The 25,167-nt window shown below is 47.1% G+C and overlaps 1 protein-coding gene across 1 annotated transcript in view; it reads right to left on the reverse strand.

The window, feature by feature from the left end:
• Positions 1-16,704: 16,704 nt before the first annotated feature.
• Positions 16,705-25,167, reverse strand: part of TMEFF2 (transmembrane protein with EGF like and two follistatin like domains 2) — a 124,497-nt gene continuing 116,034 nt past the window's right edge. The window contains exons 8-11 of the mRNA XM_066554015.1: positions 24,856-24,979; positions 23,204-23,362; positions 18,369-18,455; positions 16,705-17,966 (exon numbers count right to left, since the gene is read on the reverse strand). Coding sequence (XP_066410112.1) covers positions 17,870-17,966; positions 18,369-18,455; positions 23,204-23,362; positions 24,856-24,979 — 467 coding nt within the window. The 3' untranslated portion in view covers positions 16,705-17,869. The remainder of the gene's footprint in view (positions 17,967-18,368; positions 18,456-23,203; positions 23,363-24,855; positions 24,980-25,167) is intronic.

Raw genomic sequence — 25,167 nt, forward strand, 5'->3', positions numbered from 1 at the left:
AGTCCATTTTTTGTTGTAGTGTCAAATGTGTTTGAGCCAGCTCGTGGGAGAGCATTCTGTTCTCTGGGTGACAGGGAAGTGGTAGGGTAGCCCATCTTCCAGACTGGCCTCTTGCTGTGCATCCCATCAGCCCTGAGATCTCTGCTTAGGCTGCCAACACACAGATCAATTAGTCCCTGCCATGCAGGGTACCCTGAGGAGCAGCCCAGTGCCCCACAAACCAGTCTGGCCCTGCAGAGCATTTCCTGTCTGCCACCAAAGAGCAATGCCCTTGTCACCAGTATGCAGCTGAGATGGATGTGAAGCCATGACCCAGATGTGTGAGACTCTGTCCCATAATTAGTCCTCCAAACCAAGCAGCTGCTAGGCCATTGCTTTTCACCTGGCTCTCACCCTGATCTCATGCTCGCATGGTGCTGCTTGAATCATTTCACTAAAAATTCCCCGAGTGACGCAGAAATCCGTGGCAACTGTACCTGTCCCTGTCTGCACAGTGTCACCTGCAGGCAGGTCCCACAGCTTCCCCTCTTCATCTCTTCTGCTCTTCATCACTTAGGAAGGGAGGACAGGGAGAGCTCGGAGATTTAGGGCACACGAGGAGTACATGGGGATCCCACGTACCTGAAAGATTTCCTCAGTATAGGATTTTGATTTTTGGTACTGCGGGTCTATTGTAAAGGGACCTCATCCCTCAAAAAAAAACCCAACCCAAAACAAACACCAAAGTATTTTTCCCTCTGAATCTTCTGACAGCATTGTAAATTGCTGAAGGAAGGGTTGAGAAAAATCAATCTTCATTTGGGAAGGGCTTTTTCTCCTAGCATGCTTTTTCCACAGAATCTCCCTTTCCAGATTCCTCATTGCTTGCCAGGAGCAGTAGCCACAAATCCAATAGTGAATGGGAGCAAGAAAGGCCATAGCAGGGGAAAGTTGTAATTGAAGAAATAGAGCAGCATGTTTTTGCTTCTGTTTTTTTCTCCCCTTAGATAAACTCCCTTTCATAAAACCCATAGGCCCGCAGAAATAAACATTTTTTTCCATTGGCATTTTGCTTTAGCAAAGTTTGTTCTAAAAAGTACAGAAGAACAAAACAAGCTGTTTCCTCACTGCTAAACATGTTTACCCAACCTCAGAGCTTCACTAATAACTCTGTTTCTTAGCACTAGACATCATAGCAACTATTCTGCAGTGTACAGTGCTGCAGTGGGCTGGTTTGTTTGCTTCTGAGTGATTTCCAGGCATCTGAGGATACCACGCTGTGTTAAGGCAAGCAAGATGCTTTTAACCTTCATGCACAGATTGAAAAAAGCTGGCTGCTCTAAATGAGCTACATGTAAGCTTCGTATTAGTCCAAAGACTAATATGAATGGAAATCCTAGCTTCTTTAGCTGACTTGAGTTGAAAAATAACATTTAAGGGACTCAGGAAAATATCTTTTCCTCTTGGACAACACCCAGCTGAATGGGAGACACAAGGAAAAAAAAAGGCAGGCTAAATTCTGCAGTAAAGCATAGCACTCCTTCCATCCTCTCTGTTCCTCTTTTCTTTTTAGTGCAGCTAAATATTTTCCCCCTGTTTATCATCACATCAGTGGAGAGCTTTGTGTAGTGCGACAGCACGTAATTCAAGGAGGCAAGCAGCATTCTTTAAAGCTGTGTGTTTTCCCAGATTCAACATTACTGTGCCAGACAGCAGGTCTGCACCTTCTGCTGCTCTAATGAGCTTTGAGAGGAGCAGGCAGACAGAGCAGAGTGTGGCTCTCCACCTGAATCCTCTCTACGTCATTTGCCAGATCCACGTTTGTATGAGCCCAATGTCCACGAGAGCTCTCCATCTTGAGATGTGGGAGTGTGGGTGTTAATAAAAATGAAGTGGTTTAAAAATAAAAGAGAGAAAAAAAATCCCCCACTTCTGGCCAAGTTGCACTCAAGGTGTGTGCTATAGGGATGATGCAGGAGGTTTGCAGTGAGCCATTGGATGGTTTGAGAACTGCAGATCCAGACTAAAGGAAAAAAAATATCAAATTTTCTCCACTTTATACCTTTGGCAAATAATTTCACATCTTCTCCTATTACAGAATATGGTAATAAAGATTAAGATTTAAAGATTTAAGAGCTGATGGTAGGAGCATATGGAATAGAAGGTTGTGGGAGGTTAAAGAAGTCTTCTGAAGTCCAGCTTCCCGGATAATTTTCCTCTCGCAAAAATTTGGTTGCCTTTGGAATGACCCGGTTCAGGGTGCGTTTGCGGATCGCTATCTGCCGTCTCTCTCGGTGCTCCAGGGCTGTGCCCCGTGCCCTGGGGCACTGTCCCAGCCCCATTCCACCCCCTCTCCTGACCGCAGCCGCTTCCCCTCCTCTCCTGCTGCTTTCAAAGGATAACCCAAGTATTTCAAGGGCTGAAATCCCCATCTCGCTCTCAACTGGCTGATTTCCTTTGCCTTGTGACTAATAATTAATTAGGAAAAGGTTAATTCTGCACCTTCCAGTACTTTTTCTCCAATGTTATTCAGACCATGGTTATTTTCCCTTTGCCCCTCTGTCTCTCCTGTAAGAGTGGCTTTTTTGGGATTAGTCCATTTCTGATCTTGACATTTTTTGTCTGTTGCCTTGCACGTCTCTATTTAACAGCATATTACCTGTGTCACTTCATGTGAAATCCATGTAATTATTTTTTAGGTTTGAAAGGTTTTTGCTTTTAAAGGGCAAACTGTTTTCAGCAGTCTTTCCAGGTGCATTAAGACATGTGGGAACTTCCAAACACAGTGGGAGGAGAAGTTTCACCATCAGCAGTGTCTAGAAGTGCTAGCTGGTGTCCCTTGACACTTTCTTTGTGGAAGATGATGGTTGTCTGCAGAGGCTTTTCAGCAGCTAATTTTAAAAGCATCTTAAATAAATCTGTCCTTTAGTTACAAAGAGAGAATACCAGGTAGGGACGAAATGTCTGTAATCTATTGTGTGTGCCCTTCTAGAAAAATTCAAGGAAAGAAAACAAAGTTTGAGAAAATGTTAAGGCCTCTTTCAAAATATTTATTTCTGGATTCAGGGTTTTCTTTCCTCATTAAAAGTATTCATCAAATTCAGCATGATGTCACCAGTTGACCAGATCAGTGTCAGGTGTCACCAAGGGCTATTTGTTGTCCCCAGATTCTGCTGAACATGGCCCAGCAAAATCAGGGGCAGTGATGTGTTCTTCCTTGGCAAATCCTTGCCCTGTGTGGCAGTGTTATTAATTTTCTTTGTGCCAGCAGCAGTGGAGAGCAGCGTGGTGCAGTCAGTGAGTGGTGCTCAGTCAGGGGCAGGACACCCAACCCTGGCTGTGGCCAGAGCATCGTTGCAGTCAGAAAAGATCTTCTGACATTTTTGCTCTTTGTGAGCTGCTGCCTTTGTGCCACTCCCTTCAGAGGATGACTGCAAAACGTGCCACAGACGTGGGGATAATCCATTTTTGAGACCCCTGGTGGGATCAGAGGTTTCACATGGGATGGCAGGTCTCAGTCTGGTGAAGGGCAGTGCTGTGCAATGCTGTTGGTTTTGCTGCTTCACCCTGCTATGACTGACATATTTTGTCATCAGGGTATGTTGATTTGGCCCAGGAAAAAACTTCATCTAGGAACACTAAACATAGAGCAACCAAAGGCATGGGGACATGGGAGGGCAGGTCAAGCCAGTGTGAGGCCCGTATCTAGCACTTGTGGGGGCTTTGGGGTTCCAGTAACCCACAGGGGGATGATGTTTCCAGTGGTGTGGGTGAATCTGAAGATGTGGAAGCTGTGTAACACAGAGTACCTGTGCAATATCTGATGTACAAATACATTCTGCATCCATTAGACCAACCTTTAATAATCTCCTGTGTAGAGCACACAACTACCCCACAACCCTGCAGTCCCTGGAGCTCACAAGGGTGAGATAAGGACATGGTCAAGAGGTTCCTTCATTCTCTGTCTATTTTTGATAAGAGAGGGTTGGAAGCACTTCAGCTGTGCTGCTGAACTCCTGGTTTTGAGCCTGGTGTTTCTTAGTATTCTGGGTTTTTTTCTTACTTTATCCAAGTACTGATTATGGCAACATCACTATGCATCAATTTAATACCAAGCAAACATGTTTCATTTGTGAAGATCTGGGAGAAAGAGAGAGGGAAGATGAGATCCCCCTTGCTATTCCTGCCCAAAGCAGGATGGGCCATCCAGTGCAGCATTTGTCCACCCCAGAGTCCCCAGGCTGCCCTTCCCCACTGCTGATCCATTGGCATGGATGGAAGAGGCACTGCTGGCAGTTTGTGTCCATCAGGGCAGCCCTGCTGGGGGACACAGCCTTGCTCTGCCATTCACTGCAGCCAGGGGTGAGGGGCCCTTGGTGTGCTCCTCGTGTAGCCTCTGGCCAGCAGCTGTGACTGCCTCAGCAGCTGATGTGTGCTGGGGTGAAGGAATTTGGCTCCCTGAGGGGGAAATGACATTGATCACTCGCAGCCAGTCTTCTAAGTGGCACTTGGTAGAGCAAATACATTTAAAAACAGTATTTTTGAAACACAGCACTGTAGATATTGTATTCTTGCCCTCCCAGGGTAATTTTGAGGAGAGCAGGGCCAAGGCCCCAGGCTGTCCTGCAGGCATGGCTCCGTCCCCATGTGCTCTCTGTGCAGCACATCCTCAATGTCACTCTCCCTCTTCTGAAATTACTTTTGCACTTTTAGGCATTTTAGGGATTGTTTTTTGACCTTCAGGCTTCCACCTCCAGCCCAGGACTTGTCAGCTTCTGGGACATGGGCTGTAGACAGCTCCAGGCTGAAAGGCTGCCCAGTTCTCGTTTGATCCCGTGCCAGGCTGTCCCTGGGTTAGGGCTGGGCTCCAGCAGCTGCAGCACAGGCAAACGAAGCCATGGCTGGGGCTGGCAGGGACCACAGGACTCTCCTTGGTGAGCAGACTCAGTAAGAGCAGCCCTACAGAAGCCTGAAAGGCAAGGGGACACAACTAACCTCCAGGGGAGTTCATTTAATAAAATTATTTCCAACCAGCTCCACTGCTGCTCTTGCTGAGTGTGGTGCTCCTTCATTAATGAGTGAATGGCTGGGATTTCATTTTCCCCCTGTATTGGTTTTCCAGACCCCTTCTTGAGAAAGCAAACAGAATTCAGAAAAAGTGACAGTTTTCTGGATTAAATTACTTCCATCTTCTTCTTTTTGATTTCCTTTAAACCAGAGCAGAGTCTCTGAAGGCATCAAAATGGATACTTTTTGCATTTGAAACTATTTGCCCCTATTAACTAACATAAACATATCTTTAAAAGTCATGGCTATTACTGATTGAGTAGTATCACATATTTCTGGTGAGAATTTGGATTTTGAGGAGGAGAGGGCTTTTTATGCACCCAGAACCAAAAAAATACAAACAAACCCCATCACCCAAATCACGTGTGTTCCTTTGAATACGTTTCCCACATTTCCTGCAAGGTCTGTTGTGAAGGGAGCAGTAGCCAGAGACTGGCTTCATGCACCACAAATGCCAGGAAATCAATTTAGGGCAGCAAAATATTTCCCTTTTCCTTGGAAAGTGGGCATGCTTTCCTTCCCAGCCCTGGAGAGGCACAGCCAAGAGAGGGGTGAGCAAACTGCTGAGCTGGGCTGCAGAGCAGGGGCTGGACCTGCAGTCCCAGAGAGCCTGGGGTCTGATGGGATTAGCCTGCTTATCTGCTTTTCTGCCTTTCAGTTAGGATTTAGTTAAGAATTTCCTGCATCTGCATCAGCAAGAAAAAATGGCTGTTCCTGGGATTTGGAAAGGTCAGCATCAGGCCAAAGATATTTAAGCACAGAGTTTGAGACTTTCGAGGTGGTGGAAGTGCATAGGCTGGAGCCAAATCCTAAAAGTAGATCCTTGGCATAAGGAAAGGGCTGGAGTGCTGTGTCTGTGTGCATGTGTGAGCAGCAGCAGGAGCTGTTCCCACTCCTTTTTGGGGTGGCTGTTTGTCCCTCTGCACCAAACCTGCAGCAAGGGCTCGGGGGCTCTCAGGTCTTGCGGGGTGTGTCGAATTTGGGACACCATCCTCCCCCTGCTGCAAAGCCCATGACTTTTCCCTGACTTTTCCCTCCCCAAAACTGTGCTTTGCCCACCAGCCAGCAGCAGGTAGCTGCCTACTTTGGAGAGTTACTGCTCTGCAGGCAGAAAAAGCCCCTCGGATTAATGGTCTGCCTAAGAGCTGAAGAGAAAAAAAAAGAGAAATAATTTTAAGTATCACATTAAAATGCCACTCCACATCTGAAAGGATCCATTAAAACTTTTATAGAGCTTTTTACATTTGTTTCCCCACTTCTACATTTTGTTCTGATTCAGGCACTTCTCTCTTATAGTTCTCCTATGTAATAAACATTTTTGCCTCGGTTGGCTCTGCTCTGAGAGGGACTATTTTTGGTGCAGATGAAAACGTGGCACTTCTGATAGAATAGAGTTTTTCTTTCCAAAATCACCATTTGCAGGGATCCAGCCTGGCCAGGAGCCTTGGGCTAACCCCCTGGATGTGTTCTGCACGATCTTTCATAAAAATGTTGTATTTTTTAAAGGGATTTGGGGAGTGCACCTAGGCTTCACCCTCTGGTTCTTCTCTTTGTCAGAAGAAAAGGTTTCTGAGGTCCAGCAGAAATCCCTGACAGCACTCAAGGCCAGGCTGGAGTGGCCTCTGAGGAGTCTGGTCTAGCTGAGGATGTTCCTGCTCATTGCAGGGGGGTCATCACCTTGCTGACCTCTAAAAGGTCCCTTCCAACTCAAACCTTGCTGTGATTCTGTCATTGGGCTGTGGCCAAAAAAATAGAACTTTCAGCTGTTTAGCCTTTTCCATTACTTTTTAAAATATTTAAATTCCTAAGGGTTTGAGGGGCATGGACACAGGCCCCGCTGTCTGCAGGGCAAGGCAGGAGCTGCAGGACGTGTCCTGCATCCTGTCCCCTCCATAGGGCTGGGAATGCTCACCATCCCAGCTGCCTGCCCAGGCACTGAGGGGCCTCTCCTGAACCTGCTCCTCATGCCCAGTGTGCTCAGGGAGCTGGTGCTGTCAGTGTGTCACTTGGGAAATCATTTTAAAGCCTCACATTTACACTGCACTCAGGTGTCCCATGGGGCACAGCCAGCCCCTTCCCAGCTTAGTCACAAACAACCCAAGGGAGCACAAGTTGTGCCATGTGCTGCCCTTTCCTTGCCCTTTGCTCCTTCTCCTGTGTCCCTGGCATTGCAGATCCTGCCACATGGATTCCCACTCACTGCTTACCTGTACTTCCTGACTGGGGGATGTGACAGTCTATTATTTAATCTTGCAGCTTGTCCTCTTACACAGATAATGTATTTCTGAAAGTTGACTGCTTGAAGCAAAGTGCCTCAGTGCCCTGGGAAGGTGTGGCCACCCCAGAGGGCATTTCTCAGGGGCAATAAGGGTTTGGCCTCAGCATTGCCAAGCTCCTTGCAGGGCTCCCCATCTCCCTGTGCTGCCTTGTTGCTGCTTGGGCTTCCCTGCCCCTGCTCTGGCTGCTTGGCACCAGCACACCTAAGCCTTGCAAACCCAGGGCAGGCTTCAGGAATGCAAATAATGTTCCCTGTCCATCCAAACCATGTCTCTAAAAACCTTTCCCTCTTGTTCCTTGTTGCCCTGGAGGATAGTTACTTCAAAGAGCAGCCCTGTTGCCTGGCATTTCAGTTTATCTCATTACCATTGTGTTTGCCAAGCCAGCCAGCTTTGCCAAAAACAGAATCAAGGTTGTTGGCAGTGCTGGCTGGCTCACATCTTCACCCTCCCTGCTGGCAGAGATGCTAATTTCCCCTTGATTGCAAACCCTGCATTCATCTTTTGTGAATAAGCTGTGCCCACAGCCACACCATAATGGCTTTAAAAACCTGGCCTGAGCCCGTGGGCCCCTCTGCTCTGCTCTCCAAGGCAGGGCTAATGGATGCTGCTGGATCATTCACTTGCCACTCTTCTGGCCCAGGACAGCAGCTGGCTGGCACCCACAGCTGGCAGAGGGCAGGCAGAGAGCCCAGGGCAGGAGCTGGGGAGGCACAGCAGTGCAGAGGGATGGACAGACAGACAGATGGATGGACAGTGGGTGGGTGCAGGGCTGCACACACCACTCGAAGGCCATTTGTCACAGCAGGGGCTGGTCACAGGAGTAGAGGTGAGAGCTGACAGTTTCTGGCTCCAGGGGCTTCCCTGGGCTACAGGAAAACTCAGAACAGCCTCAGGATACCCTCAGGATGGCTCTAATACAATCTGATTTCCCTCTTGCTCTCTTGAGTTGATTACAACAAGCTGTGTGTAAATTTTTTAGAAGTCTTGGGTGCAAAACGCTGAGCTGGCAGTGGTGTGGCACAACCTGAGCAGCTTGTGCTTGGGCTGGCATTGCCACCATGGTCAGAATGGGACTGCAAGCTTTGGGGTTGCTGCTTAAAGTCAGTTTAATGGCTGAGGACTATTTTATTGTTTTTAACACCCATAAAATGAAACATACCTCAAAAAAAATTTAAAAAATAGCAAATCCTGGATCTATTAAGAAGGGGTGAGCAGCACCTGCAGGGATGGGTGGGTTGGGGTGGACAGCCACATGCCTGGGCTTTACCATTCCTGTTTAGGATAGGCCTGCCCCAGTGATGCCATGGCTGTTGCTAAGCAACAAGTGATGCCTGCTGTAACCAATATTGCCCTCCTAAAGGTGTGTTTGCAAGGAGCACTCTGCTGTGTGCATGGCATCAGTTTGCAGGTGTATGGATTTGCATTAGTTAGTGGCAATAGATTTTGGCAATGCTTCAGGGTGGTGTTAAAATGGAATACAATGTGGCAGGAAGATCTTGTGCAGCAAAAGCAGCAAGCCCTCCCCTTTGTTTGGCTGGAACTTAAAGCTGGGATATCTTACTCACCAAGATAAATTAACAGTAAATCAGGTTACAGAATAAATTAACAAATTAAATTGGGTTAGTTGGAAAGTTTAAGAAGGAGGAGCATTTGTGAGCTGCTTGCATTACAAACACATTACAAAGTCTTGAGCTGGAAGGGAAGGCTCACACAGAATGTGTGACTGTCCCAGTGCTGCTTTGATTCCCAGTCTTTATCAGGAAGAGACTGGACCTGCTCTAACCATGAATTAGCACCCACATCGAGAAAGCCTTTTGGCTGCTCCTCTTTTTCTGGTTTTGTGACTCATTGCCAGAGATTTGCAGAGGATAGGGCTCCTCTCATGGGCCATCACAAACTCCCTTTTTCATCTTCTTGAGCTTCTTTTCCTTCACTTGCTTTGCTCCACCAGCCAGCACCTGACTTTGCCTCCTGTGCCTGCAGAAGATGCTCCCCAGGGATGTACCCCTGGTCCTGCCTGTGCATGCAGGGTCTCTCCTCACCCCTTGGCCTTGGTGGTGACTTTGGCCGTGCCCAGAGCCGTTTGCAGGGCAGGGCCGAGGCGCTGCTGCCTCTCAGGGTGTCCAGGAGGGGCTGGCCTGATGGTCTCACCGTGCCAGAGACCTTCCCTGTGCTCCTTCACTCACCCTGGGCTCCTCTGCAGGGCACAGCAAACTCTCATCTGATGGCAGCAGTGAGAAGGGGAACTGGGGCAAAGTATTTTAACTGTATTACTTTCAGGTGCTTGCCACATCTTTTCTAATTAAAATAAAATCATCTTAGGACTCCTGAAATGAATATTTGGTATAATGGATTCAGAAAGTGATGAAAATGTTTTCATTAAATAGTGAGAGAGGGAGAGAGACCCTGCAAGGCACAGCATTTTATCTCAACTCTCTAATAACATTAATAAACTCTTTAATCTTTGTCACGTTTATGACTTAATGGCAATCCTTAAAGACATGACAGACAAGTTAGAGCTGCCAGGTTCCTTTAACCTATAAGCATTCATATCCTTCTCAGGATTTTGATTAAGTGGAAAATTCCTCTGCAAGGGGCTTTATTCTCCTTGTAAATCTGTGCTCTGAGGTTGTGGCAGGGGATGCTCAGCTGGGGCCTGGCCATGCTGTGGGATGGGGGTGTCACCTCCCAATTCCACTGCCAGGGGAGCCCCAGGGGTGCTCAGTGCCAGCCCTGCTGTGACCAGCCCTGGCTGTTCCCCTTCTCCCACCTGCTGCTGACCTGGCCCTGCTATGGCCCTGCCTGTCCCCCATGGCCCTTTGGCTCTGCTCTGCATGAGAACCATGCTCAGAGTGCTTGGTGCCAGCTCTGTGCTGTGCTCCCTGTTCCTCTGGGCTGCAGGGCACTGAGAATCCCTGCCCCTGAGCCTCTGCTCACACACAGGGGCTGGGGCAGCCTCTGGTTTCAGACAAGTAATATTTGCTTGTGGCAAGGCCAGCACTCCAGTTGTGGGTGCTGAGAGCTGCCAAGCCCAGGCTTCACTCTGCCCCAGTGTGCCATGAGATGTGTGTGGTCCAAAGCAGCAGATATCCAGGGGGAAAATAGTATGGATCATATAATTATGGAGCTGCACAACAAGACGGGCACAGCTGGGGGCTGACTCCAGCCTTGGGATTTTCTTTTTTATTTTTCTCAGCAATCTGGCAGTTTCTAACCATCAAGTTCCTGACTAGAAAAGCTAATTGGTATTCCTTTAATGTAAGGTTTTTGCATTTAATCTCCTTTATTTATTTTGTTTTGTTAATGTTACATCAAAGTGCAGCCTTTCTTTCCTCTGCTGCTGGGGCTTGGACCCAGAACATCCATTTTGGCAGCTGCCACCCCACTGTTCCCAGCTGGAAGCAGAGGGATGCTCCAGTGGTGGGGTGGGTGCAGAAAAGGGACTCTGCACCCTTGGCAGGGCTGTGGCAGCTGCATCCCTTCCCCTGAGGCCCCTGCAGTGCCCAAACCCAGAGACTTCCACGTGGGACAGGTGTTATTTCATCCACATTTGGTTCACTGTCTTCTGCTGCACACATAAGTACCAGCCTGCTGAATTCGCTCTTGTAAATGATAAGCTGGAGCCTCTTTGGTTGCTTCTCAGTCACGTGCCAGCAATAACATGAAGAATCACCCCTCTTTTATTTGCATAATTTTGATGCTGTCAAAAGAAAGAGACAATACTTATGTAGCATAAGGAGAATTTTTAAATAGAAGCATTACATTTTAAAACCCTAATAAAGATAAAAGCAAAATAAACACTGGAATTTGAATTTAGAGAATGAGAGAAGAAAGATTAGGCTGGGCTGGGGGAGTAATGAAGGTAGTGGCTGGTAACAATTTTTAATAGCACATTAATGCTGAATTACTATGGAATTTCTGCAGGAGTCGAGATGACATCCACATAAACACCAAATGAATTCCAAATGATTGGTATTATCATAAAGAGCACCAAATGAATTAATAATGATGGAACACTTAAACTAAAACGTTATCTTCCCTAATCTGTTTTCTCTTTTATGCACTGCACAATTCATTTTTAGCCAACTACGACCCTTTCTTTCATTTGTCTTTTAATTTAAAAACATATATATTTATTTTTGCATGGATGTTCTGCTCCTGCACTGCTTGAAGTGGGACTTGGACTGGTCCATCTTCACAACAGTTTTGTGTTGGCCTCAGAAAATTTCAGCAATGGATGGGAAGACATCTGGACACAAGCCTTGTCGCTGGGAAAACGACTATGACTAATAAAAACAATAATAATAACCATTCCCTCCTGATGGTCCCACATGTGCACAGACCTCAGGGCACCCTTAGCAGCGTTTAATAAGCTAAATGGCTCACTTTACAGCAAGGCAATATGTCTCCCCTCCCATGGAGGAGGAGAGGAGGCCGAGCTCGCAGCTGAGTCGAGATCAGTGAGCAGGACTCTGGGGCTGGTTTTGGGTGTCCCAGAGCCCCAGCACTGCTGCCACACACTCTGTGGGCTCCTCCATTCCTGTCCCATGGGGCTCCTTGGCACAGCCTGGGCAGGGACAGCAGCCCAGCATCGCTGCCTGGGGCAGGGCTGGCCCCGGTGCCTCCCACGGCCGGGCTGGGTGTGCACGCTGACATATTAGCAGTCAAATGACATTTAGAGAGCACAAGTCTCACTCTCTCCTGCAGGCCAAGTAAATATCATTAGTAATGATATTAAATCTCAAATTGTGCTGCTGCACTATGGCAACCACTCAGCAATTTGCTATTGCAGCTTGTTCCTAACAATTACTTTCATAGACTTTATTTCTTGGAAAACTATTACTGACCATAATCTTCTACGTGGCATGCTATGAAAAGAAATAATAATGATAATAATAAATTAATTAAAGGAAAAAAGTCAACCCAGCTTCCAGAGTGAGGGTGTAATGCTGCCACGAGGCTGGCATGGCAGGTTTTGGATGTTTTAGGAAGCTTGCAGTGCTGGGAGCTGCACGGGGAGCTTGGCAGGGCACAGCTTTTCTGCCCTGTTATTCTTTGTGGCTTCGATGCAGGAAGTGGTGCAGGGAAGTCAGCTGGCTCTTCTCTACAGTATCCATCACACAAATATAATTTTATTTTTCTATACAAAATTAAGTTTTTGTACGTGCATGTGTATTTATTAGATCTGAGTATGCAGGCATATCCGTGTGTGTGTATAGGGTACGTGTGTGCATACACACAGACAGGTGCATATATATTTCTCCATAGATGTGTTTATACATCCATTTGTACCTTTACACATCCCAGGCTGTCCATACCTGTGTGCACACTCACACAGAGCCCCTCAGCTCCTGGCAGCTCCTCCCTGCAGCCCTGCTGGCTGGGCTGTGACACTGGCAGGCCGCTGGCCCCACACACGCGCTGAGCCCCTGTGACAGAAGCAACATATAATTACATTACAAATTAACTTGCAAATGCTGGCGGTGATGTACTCCACAGGAGAAAAAAATAAAATCATCGGTTTCGCCTTCTCTGGTGTCTTGTAGCTGGTCCCTCCAGCACGCTCTGCATCTGTCAGGATCCGTGCCCTGGGAGCACTAATCATTTTTATTAACCATTAAACAAGAAGATCCTTTTTATTTGAAAATGTAAAACACGCAGGAAGCACTATCTATAGCCGCTAATTCAGGTCACATTACACGGCAGTGCCTCACCTCTGTGCTCATCCTGCTCCGCCGAAAGCAGCGCTGCCGTCGGGGCTGAGCGCCCGCCTTGCATTTCCAGCCCGGATCCCACCCCCAGTAATTGCACTTCTTTTCCGAGTGACCCCACGTAAACCGAGCCCCTTCTAAAGCTTCTCTCGTGGCAGGTTTATGAGGCGTTACTGCACTTTCTGAACATTTTTTGTGGTTTTTCCTTCGGGCAGGGGCGGTGGGAGGTGATGGCACCGCGGTCCCCGCAGAGCGGGTGGCGCTGGCTCGGTCACCTCCGTGTCCGGGGCACTGCGGTGACAGCCCCAGCGCTGGACCACGGCTCCCAGAGCCCAGGGAAAACCCAATGGGAGAGGGACTGACCCCAGGGCTGCTCCCTGGGTGTCCGTGCTCCCCGAACTGAGCGGAACGGGGCTCCCGATTTATTGACGGAGCGGCGGGGGTGGCGGGTGCCACCTCGTTAGCATTATAGAGCGGATTCCTCACATGCTTTTTTTTCATTCTGCAGCTTGGCTGCTGCTGTGTGAGACTGCGGAATATTTTACTGCCTTGTGGCTCGCATTCAATACAGCAAATAAAAAGGAAAAAAAAAAAAAAAGGAAAAGTTGACAAAAATCCTGCTTTTTTTTTTTTTTTCTTACTTGCATCTCTGTTTTTAACAGCCCTCCTGCTGTGACAAAACTGTTAATTAAACTGAAACTAAAATAAATTAGGCTCACCTAATATGACAGGCATTTGAAAGCAAAGCATCAGCCGAAGGGCTGGCAGGGTAGGAGCTGCTGTGCCTATTCCTTATGCCCCTTCTGCCTTCATGTGCCAGCAGAGGCTGCATTGGTGGCACTGTCAGGGTGCAGCAGCCCAGATGCTCTGTGTGTGTGGGGGGCAAAAAAATGAGATTTTTGGTTTCCATGTCAGACAGAGCGTAGTGTAAGAGGCTCCATCAGCCCGGCTGTGGCCTGTCGAGACCAGAACTACAGCTACAATATTTGTATTATGTATATTATTAATAATAATAGTTTTAAGTTACACTAAAAACTTAATGTGTGATTGCCCAGTGTTTCTCCATCTCCCTTCAAGTTCAGCTGAGGTTGTTGATTATTCTGGAAAAGCCCCACCAGCTGTGCTAGACACCCTCAGCTTGCCTTACAAACCTGTGGGGGCTGCAGCTGCCTGACAAGCAGAGCTGCAGCCTGGCCATGCACCCATAAATTAAAGAAAAGGCCAGGCTGGCCGAGGCACGGCGCTGGCTTTGATGTGCAGTAATGAACCGCGCTTTTAATTCGGGGCTGTAACTTCCATGCCGACGCAGAACCGGGAGCTGGGAGAAGCCGCATGCATAATCAGGGGTGAAAGCAAGGATGCGGCATGCGATGTGTCTGATGTTGGATGAGAGGCAAGATAGCCTTTAATCATTTTGTTTTCAAAGAAGCTTTAGAGAGCTCTTTGAAGATGAGGCTTTTTTTGAGGGCTGCTTCTGGAAAAGAGGAGGCAGCGCTAGACGGCACCCGCGCCCACCTGCCCGCTGGGTTAACCTGGGCACGGGACACACCTGGGCAGCCCTGCCCTGCATGGCTGGCACAGAGAGCCTCTGCTAAACCACAGCTGCCCGTGCTGGTGACACCCTGATGCAGCAGGAGCACATCTATTCTGAGCAGTTAGAATAGGGTGTCCAGCCTCCCTTCATTAATTATAATATTTTTGTGATGAAAATGTTCTGTAAATCGTGTCTTGTTATCTTTGGATGAAAGGGACTGATAATGAACGTCTGATCAGGCTTTAAGGAGAAGCACCATGGTGGTGAGGCATGGGGCTGTGCCTGTCCTGTATTGCAGCATTTGGGGAAGGGTGAGGTGTGTGTCACACACGCCTCCACAATGCCCCTGCGCTGCAGGTGAGTTCCTTATGGGCTGGGATCCAGCCCAGCACCCAAGGCATGACCATCTGACCACCCCAGGCTGGGGAGGGTGAGGAGCTCTCCCAATAGCATGCCTGGCTTTATTTTGAGGACTGAGGTCAGGATACTGTTGTGATAAATGCATCACACACAAAACAAGAACATGGTTTCTTGCTCCAGGAACATTGCAGGCTGTTCCTTAGGGAATGAGTGTGCCAACAGCCCTATTTTTACCTCTTAATTTTACCTTTTTGTACCTGTGGTTTGTGGTAAAACAACAGCTAGGAAATGACTGCAGGCTATTGGGCCATCACATTGAGTGTGGAGTACTGGCATTTTCAATGGTTTTTGCACATTTGGTCATTCAGTGTGGTTTTTAAAGTAGGTAAATGCTGGTAGTTGAGGTTACTTGCAGTTGCCATTGTGCCATGCAAAGAAAGCCTGTGAAACAGCCCAAACAGATGAATTTCTGCCCTCCCCAAGGACTGAGTCTGTCTCCATGGGCATCACAAGGGACCTTGCTCTGTGCTCAGGGCTGCCGAAGTGTGCACTGAGAAAAGGACAAACAGCAACACATTTTCCCCCCTCTGTGTGACTCCAGGTAGAGGAGCTGGGCTCTGCCACGGTGCATGGCACAATCCTCACAGCCATGGCTTTGCCCACGTGCCCAGCCCACCTCCCTGCATCCTCTGTTAAACTGCACCAACATTGCCACGTCTCGAGTTCTGGCCAGCATGGAGGTCTAACACACATTTTCCAGACCCTTCAGAAAAGGAAAATTCCACATCTCCAAACTTGCTCTGTTTTGTAGTTTCTGCAAATGTCTTTGATAGAAATCTCTGTTCCTGTATGTACAACCCCAAGGCACTGTTACTGTCAGACTGTGTACCTGTGCCAGCATGTTGAAGGTTAAGTTTGAAAGACCAAAAGAGGTGGGACCTGCCCCATGTGTTAAAAAGAAAATCCCTTTCTCCTCTCTGCCCTCCTGTCTGCAGCAGGTGTTTAAACACTGGCCTTGCTGGGGAGGTGTGAGGCTTTGTGACAGGCCCTGCAGCTGGGGATGCAGCTAATGACACCTGGCAAATGCTGTTTGGGGATTAAATGTGCCACTGCTCCGTGAAAGGCAGGAGCATAACATTGGGAAGTTTGGAGACAGTGTGTCGGACTCCTGTTTTCACTCCTAAGTGATGCTGTGCTGTTTTTGTCCAGGCCAAACTTTGCCTTTTCAATTAGGTTTATTGCTATAGCTCCATGGCAATGTGTATGTGCTAATGTTGGATTTTTGTATCTAATGTAAGCGATTGAAATAAACAATCCAGACCTGATAGTCCCAGTGGGGGCGACTAAAACTGATGTTTGGAATCGGCTCAAAATTTGTGATTTTGATGCTTGTTAGTGGGACACAAAACCTGCAAGGACTGGGACAGAGAGGAGGAGTATCCTGCAGTGGGTTTGAGCCTGGAAACATCCCTGTGGTGCAGCCAGCCAGGGTCACATCTGCTCTCAGCCTCTGCTGTGCACTCCTGCCCCACTCTATCACTCTTCCAATCTGAAAACAAGGATCCAATATTGGAGAGCTTGGGTGAGGGCTGAGGAGCAGGGGGTTGCTGGACATCCCCCTCTCCTTCTGCCTTGGCCCAGCCTACAGTTCCAGGGAGCAGGAGGTCCCTGCAGGGCCAGCACTCCAGCGCCAGGGAGCTGCCCTGTGCCATCATCTGCCCCTCTGCCTGTGCAAGCACCACTCCCACTCCCATCAATCAGCACAGACCAGGTGTCTGGAAGCATCTCTTGCCAATCACCTTTTATTACCTTTAAAAAGCCAAGAAACCCAGAACAAGACAAAAACTGAGACCATGTGAACATCATGCAATGGATTCACTTTAAAGCAGGCTGGGGTAGGGAGGGGAAGACCAAAGTCATGTTAGAGGAGCAGTACTGCTGCACCCGTGTCTGAAGGCCAGGCCGGGTGGGCTGTCACTGGTGGGCTTGGTGGTGACTGCTGTGAGTGACCAGATGGATGCTGAAGCAGGAAATGGAAACACACTCATGAGACATCATCCCTGGTAACCCCAGGTCTGACTCTGACGTGGTGATGGCAGTGAGAAATACTCCTAACTCCTGTCTTGGGCACGTTCTGCCTGGGCAAATTCTCTCTGGAGAGGAGCAGCACAGGGACTGCTGTTACAGGGCTCCTTAGCTCAGTTCTGCTGCCCAGTGGGATCAGAGCTCGGGCACTCAGTGCAGAGGATGTTATCCAGCAGCAGTGATGTTACCCCACTCTGCCCTGCAGTCTCACTCTGCTGTCTTCAAAATTCACAGCCCAAACTAGAGCAGAATTACCTTCTGGAAAGGATGTGCTTTGGAGAGTTTCAGCTATCACAGAAATAACTTTGCATCTTGTCCATCATGTGGATGTGACACAACCCATGCCCTTATTGTCCTGAGGTATAGCCAACATTTGGGTTCATTACATTTAATGGAGTAGGGTCACCCATAAAGTTATTCATAAGGTATTTTCTGAGTGTTTTTCACCTTCTCTTTGAAAAAATAAATTATATCAGCATGTTCACGAGGTGCAAATGGGACTGGCATTTCAGCTGTTATTATGTTATTAACTTTTTTAACCTAATAATTTTCAATCAAGAGTGAGAAGCAATTTTCACTCACTCCAGTGACCAGAGCTGGAGATTCTGCCAAGTGTTCTTGTGGGGTTCACCTTGACAGACACCTAATTCCATCCCAAATGGAAACGTTACCCCCGACACTCTCATTGTGGTTACCGAGAATTTCCATTTCCCCTTCGGTTAGGATTTAATTTAGAAGGCAAAGACTTCCTAAGCTATGGGAGAGTAAAGATAGATGGCATGGGAGAAGAAGGCTGATGAAATGTAGTTGACTCCGGATCTGAAATATTTTATCCCTCCTCAATGTAGGTTAAATTATTCTTCACCTTTCCCACATCCATAATTGTCGCTGATCTTGGACCAACTCAAAACCCTACTACTGAGTTCAGTAGACTCAAAATTGCCACTAGAACTGGAAAAAGAAAAAAAAAGAGACTTGTTAGTGTCCATACACAATATCCCAAGACTATACACAGCTATGAGATACAGCAAATTTAAGAAAGGCAATTTTTTTCTCATCACTGAGTATTTATTATATATAACAAATACATGAAAAAGAAAAAACTATATTGTGTGATATAAATAGTTTATTTACATTACAGAAAAACATCAAGACAATGTATACTATTTCAAATATATCCATACATAATCAAATATAGCTGTAGTACATGTTCTCATTGGTGTAGATTACCACAAATGCAAGGCAACATGTGTAGATCTTGTCTTAATCTTTTGTCTATAATACTGTATTTTGTAGTCCAAGCTCTCTGCAGTTAGTTTTGCCATTGTGGAAACATGCGCTCTTTAAATTAACCTTGTCGATGCTCTTGTTGTGTTGTCTGAACTGTAGTGCCCTGTGTTTTGCTTCTGTCTGTGGATTCTGTTGCTCCTGGGACATTTCCTGGAAAAGAGAGTTGTGAGAATACACAGCTCTTAGCAACACATCTGCTCCAGAGGTGGTGGAGGTGGTGGGAGCAGCAGGGATGCGAGGGCGAGAGGGGCATCCTCCAGCCCTCAGTGTGCTTCCTCCTCTATGAAATGAAACCAGCTGCCTAATGGCAATGGCACCACAAAAAAAAGCCACCAGAACCCCCAAACACATACTGTGAACAAAATTATGGCAAGGGAGATGTTCGGATTCCTGAACCCTGGGCACTCCTGCTACATTGCAGTGATCCCAAGCACACTGCGTTGTTCAGCTTTAAATAATGGGTTTATTTTGGGCGAGGTGCGGGTGGGAGATCCGTGGTCCATGATCCATGGCAAGGATGGTCCCATGCTCACCGGGCCAGCGTCCCAGGTCTGTGAAGTGCTTACACAGTGGCTGCAGGGGCTGCCTTTCCAAGGCCCTAAGTGTCTGCAGCCCCCCTGAGTGTCCATGGCAATGCTCCATGCTCAGCCCATGAGCCAACAGCCACTGCACTTACAGGTGCCTGCACCGTGCCAGGGCTGCTTGGCTTGCTGTGGAAAGCACTTGTTCTGGAAAGCCCCAAATCTGAAATTCCTTTGGACAGCTGCAGGGGCAAACCCCCGTGTGTCTTGGGACCTCCAGTGCTCCTCAGCAAGGGCCCGTTTCAACCTTTCACCTGCTGTGGGGATGCTACATTTCTCCCTAATGGAAAGCTAATGGTGTGTTTCTGGCTTTCTCTCATGGAAAGGCACCCTCAGGCAGAAAGCATGGAGAAGTTTAATCCCAGGTTAAACTAAGGATGTTCTAATCAGCTGAAAGCCAAGGGTGGTCATGGTAAAAACTGTGGGCAGCTGCACAACAGAGACTGAAACACTCTCTTGGAGTGCCATGAGAAGGGGCTCCACAATACTCCAGATGACACTGACATGGAAAAAAAAAATCCCTTTGTATGGGGCTGACTTGTTCTTCTGTCACAGGAGGCTTTCAGCAGCATTAGGTAAAACCCTACAACTCATACACTTGGGAGAGCACACGTCAGTGCAGTGAGAGCTTAAAGCACTTGCCTGCAGCTCTGTGTCAAATAACTAAGAGCAGAACAGAGTGAAATAAAAGAAAAAGGTCATTTTCTCCCCCCTGTTGAATGGGAGTGATGTTATAGTTTTGTGACGTCAACCAAAAGGCTAAACAGGAGCATAAGAATTTAGGAAACATTTTAAAAAATGCTGGAATACAATTATGTAAGTGTCTAGCAAAATATGGGTCAGACTGTCCTGACTTGCCTCACTTTTAAGCCACCAGGACCACCCCCTCATGAGAAGCTGTATGGCTGTGGGCTATATTTTGCCTGGTTCCTTCCTGGGAAGCAGTGAAGTAGGCTGCTATCATTGCTCCAGGAAAAACCAGGCTGCCTCTCCTGTGCTCTCGGGGGTCAGGGCAGAGCTTTCATTACAGAGCTGAGGCAGACTTCAGCCGGTCTGGGATCTCATGACAAACTCATGATTCACTGTGAGTTCCCTGGAAAGGCCATCAGACTTTGGGAGTGAGGCAGGGAGCTGCTGTTAGCAAGCAAGGCTGGCTCCCTGTGCATCCCCTGGCCACTGTCCCTGCGTGGCCCCTCCTGTCCTGCCCACACAGCCAGGCCTCCTGGGGCTCTGCAGGACACGGCCAGGGACACTTCCATGGGCTGAGACAGCCCCACCAACACCCAGGGCTCCTCCCTGAGCCCCCAGCACCTGGATTTACAGCCCTGCTTTGCCCCAGCACTCAGCCATGTGAAGTAGGGAACCAGGGCACAGTGGGCACAACCAGACTGATTTTCTATGAAATGTGGAGGAGTCAGGTGGCTGGGGGATGATGAGGATGGTCAGCAATGCCAGGGGATGCAGCTGTGCATGGGGGATACCAACTGCTCTTGGGATCCAGGAGCTGGAAGCAAGGAGATGAACATTTCATAGGCACTTTCCCCAACCAACGCTGACAGTATCTACATAGTTGCTTCAAGCTTGAGAGAAATTAATTCAAATGTAGAGATTACTCTAATTAATGATGAAAAAGTAACTTTGAACCAAAAATGCCCATGTTTCAATTGTACATTACCCATGGCTGGGAGCTTGGGAAGGCCCCAGGCTGCTTACACACAATGCTACAGCATTTACAGGTGGGTTGTGTCTGAAGTGCAGCAGGGGCTCTTAAGGGGAGCATTGGTGTTTAACCAGCTTTTGAGACTTAATCATCTGCTAAAACCGAGTGATAGGTTTTCCTTGGTTCTTAACTCTTTAATCAAAAGTCCTTTGTAGTGCACTGTGTGGGGGGTGCATTCATTTATGAGCACAGCAGTAACATCGATGTAAACCAAGTACTGGAGCACAGGCTGCCCTCCCTCCCTCCCTCCACTGAAGCTTTGCTCCCGAGCTCGAGTTACTCACAATGTGATTCATAGCAGGTAAAACACGTTATGCATTCATTTTTAATCAAGTTATTTCTTCACATAAATAAGCTGCTGTGACTAAACATTAGGGAAGCACTAAAAATGCAAAGCTGTAAAGAAAACTGCTGAGAATCATTATGACACTAGGCCATACCTATATTATTTGCCATCCTCCTTCACTTTAATCACTGCTTCTTTTTTTGCTTTATCTCTAAGCTAAAAGTCCTTGGGCAGACTGTGCCTTGCTGTGCCTCTTGGCCTCTGGTTCCCTACTCTTCCACCTCAGAAACTTATTCCCATTGCTGGCACTAGTGATAAGTAGCCAAGCTCCGAGTCACTTAAACCCCAGTCATCATCACTTCTGTTGGTTGCATTTTCAGCTGAGTCCATCCTCTGACTCTGTTGGTTGTCTGGCTGCAGAAATGGAATGGCAACTTGGAGGGCTAAGTGCCCAGGAGGCAGAGGAAGGGGCAGGGGCAAACCTCAGCTGTCAGCAGCCTGTTTATTCAGATTAAAGTGTCGGTGCAACAACAGCACTAAAAGTTGCCAGGACTTGCTGAGAGCCTTCCAGCAATGGAGGACACCCCCAGAGATTTGCACCACTGTACAGGTAAAATTTTAAGAGCAACAACAGTAATGATAGCTGGAAGATTACAATGGTAGTTTTGTGAGGCTCACATGGATGCACCAAATTCGCTTGGTTAATTAATTAGCTGAAGTTGCACTGAAATGAGCAGCAAAGAATTTGGCTGCAATGCCCTCTAAGTGAAGTTTCCCTTCCTTCTCCCAGGAGCCTGGCAAGGTGGTTTCAATACTTTCAAGAATTCAGGGTGTGGAGTTCAAACCAGTACAGTCAGGTTCTCCAAAGCAGAGAACTTCAAAAACTCAATTGCTCATGCATACGCTGCCACAACGCTCTCTTGTCATGTGGATTTCTCTTAGGCCACTTAAGAGCACACTTCTGCAAATGTATCTCAAATCATTATGCTGGGATGGAGGATGCTCTGCAGTAATTACATGCATTACAGAAAAAAGTGAAAAGATCATAAATTGACTTGGTTACAAAGTGTGGGGGAAAGATACTGTCTCTGTATGAAAACAGTGTGGCAGGTAATTTGCATTACAGTACCGGATCACTCAGAGCTCCCTGTCTTCATTCTTCAGTACGAAGTACTTTGCTCACTGCATCAAGGTGACAAAACTAGACTCACTTGACAAAACAATACACATTTATTCCATTATCAGTTACTACACCATTTTCTTTCTCTCACTACATGCTGTATTTTTGGTTGTTTGAATTACCTCAGTGAATACCACCTCCTGTAATCTACTGCCTCATTTGGCAGTTGCCATTCAGGTGATGAACTCTGGCTAAAAAAGGTTTTGTTTTGTGCCTTTAGGCCATAGAAGGATCTATGATTTTTTTTTATTCTTTTCCTGGAACAAATGCTCTACACTTGTCTTCCAGCCAGGTAGTGCAACATGGGGACTGAAATAGAGATTTTATTATGCATGGAGGTATGATACCTGACATTTTTTTTTAATTTTAAAAAGAAAATAATTTTTAAAAGAGGGATTTATCAGTGCTGCTAGCTGAATTAATTTAACCTTGTGATTTCTAAGAGAAGCCCGTGGATGCTTGACCTTCAGAATTTACCCCAAGCCCTCCCAGAGACAGTAACACGGTCAAGTGGGGGAGTAGAGCAGTACATGGAGGGGAAGGATTGCATTTACCCCTCTCATTCTGAACTACCCTGGGGCTTTTTCCATTCACACAACCCTCTGCTCCTCACTAAAGAAAAAAACCCTGAGTACATCATATATGGAAGACCCTAAAACATGTGCAGTGCCTTTGAACATGCACTCAAGCCTAATGAAATCATTTAATCAGCGGGGCTGCAAACAGGCTTAAAAGTCTGCATGCTTTGCCTGATTAGGACTAAGGGAATGGGCCCTTAAGGAAACCAGATGGAGATATGATTAGTTTTATTAAGTGTTGATCCAGCTGCTGTATTTATATTTCCCCTATTTATAAGAACAATATTTGTCCAAGCATCTGAATACAAAATAGAGAACTTCACTTGCTGTAGGCACCGTTGCTACCTAAGTTTGATTAAGATGGAAGTAAAAATTCAGTCATAATAATGAAGGAGCACTGGCTGGCTGAACCAGATGATATCTTCTGTTTGTTGGTGAATTAAATAGCATTTGTTATCAGTAGTGTCACTGCAGAAATCGGTATAATCAGCGCACATTGCAGGAAAAACAAAAGTATTTTCTCCCTCTACTGTAAAATACCAGAGATACTGACCTTGTAATACAAAGGACTACAACACAGATGATAGCAATCTGGATGGTTCCAATCACAGCTGCTATTAAGACATACTGAAATCGTACTGGACCTGGAACCACATATAAAACGCTGTAGTCCTTTTTTTCACAGTGTTGTCCAGTATAGCCGGCATCGCATCTGAAATAAAAAATATTTGTTCCTCGTTATACCTGCTGCTTTCAAAGAATGCTGGAAAAATTGTATGTGGAAAAAAAAATAGTGGTTGAAGCATAAGCTTATGTGTTGGTTTGTTTTTTTTTTTTTTTTGCAGAATGGACTCCCACAGAGAGAGTATCAGTGAGTGCTCAACCTCTCAGAGGGAAGACTTGTGGTCCTCAGTGTCACCATGGTCTGTGAGAGTGAACAACACTGTGAGAGTGTCAGGAGGGGCCCAGGGGACCAAGACATAACTGGCTTCAAGTGGAACTACTTTCACGTTGTGATGAGAACCCATTTAGTTCCTTGCACAACATACTTTAGATTTCTCCCTGTCTTTGGGGAGGTGGGGGAGGGTGAAAAGCCATCGAGCTGTGGTACCTTATGCAGATTACCCCTAAGGAGGTGATAAGCAATCATCCAGGCTCCATATGAAATGTGATTAGATGTTCCTGAAAGTGGATACATCATTTACATTTCGTCTGGTTGCTATAAAAAACCCCTCTATTGATGCTGCAACCATCCACCCCATTGCTGCCTGCTGCTCTTCTCACCAGTTCCCCTCCTGCAGCCTCATATCTCCACTCTGCTCTGTGATTTTGCTTTTACAGTTCTAGTTCTTGCCCTGTTTCCCCTTAATTGCCCAAGCAAGATGTGAAAATCCAGGTCAACGGCAGCAGCAACTGTCAGGGACTGAGACAGATGGCTTGGGCTCCTCTCAGGTGTGTTAGTGGAGCACTAACCCTGATGGGTTAAGCCTTGTGCTTCCTTGCTTTTCCTCCCCTGCATTCCCACAGCTGCCAGCACCTTGAGGAAATGACATTTTTCAGCTGAATGGAGCACCTAAAATGTAGAAGCTGCAAAGAGCAAAATGTGTCCTGGCTGTTTGTGTGAGCTGGGAGAAGCTGGTTTGAGGTTCTGCCCTGGGGAGAGTCTGGTGTGTATCTTTGTGCTCCTATTCCAGTGCCCCAGGAAAATGGTGCTTCATGTGTAACAGTCCTTTTCCAGCCACCTGGCCACTGGGTGGACTTCAGAAGCAATATCTGCCCCTATGCAGGAGCACTACAGTGCTTTCACTATATTCCTCCTCCCTGCCCAAAGCTCCTCCAGAATCACCTCCTGCTGAAGCCAGCTGCCCCACGAGCACCGCTCCTGCCCCAGCAGGGACACACACTGGTGGCACTCCTCTCCCTCAGGCTGAGGAGGGCACCTCGAGAGGTCTGAGTGCTTTGTGAAGGGCTTTTAAAAACACATCTAAATATAACCAAAGGTTACTGGATGGCCTTACAGTCAATTAACATTGTTCATAACTCAATACACTTTTGGGACTTCGTTGAATAATTTAAGTCTGATGGATTTTGTAGCACAAAGGGCCATGGTTGCCATTATTTTCCATAGCTGATCCAGATTAAGTGTTTCTGTAAGTCAATATTTCCATGTGTGTAGCCTTCCCTTGCTGGTAGGAGAAGGGTTACCTGCAGGACGGTTCCAGCATGTTTGTGGAGTGCTCACACTTGCCATGCATGCAGAAGCCATTGTAATGCTCTGGACAAGGGATGTAGATCCCTCTTGCACTTTCTTCCAGTTTATTTGCATTCTCTGTGAACACAGGTGAAGTGGAACGTTAACTTGACCATGTAGGATAAGGTGAGGTGATGAAAAGAACTCAACATATGAAAGAAAGGAAAAGAAAAAAAAAAGAGAGCAGGATGTGAAAGATATTGTTCACAGGAAGCAAGAGCAAGGGTTTGCCCCTTCAAACAGGTTGGCTGATTTTGCCCCTTCAA

The sequence above is a fragment of the Molothrus aeneus genome, chromosome 7 (assembly GCF_037042795.1).
Source record: "Molothrus aeneus isolate 106 chromosome 7, BPBGC_Maene_1.0, whole genome shotgun sequence".
Lineage (NCBI taxonomy): Eukaryota > Metazoa > Chordata > Aves > Passeriformes > Icteridae > Molothrus > Molothrus aeneus.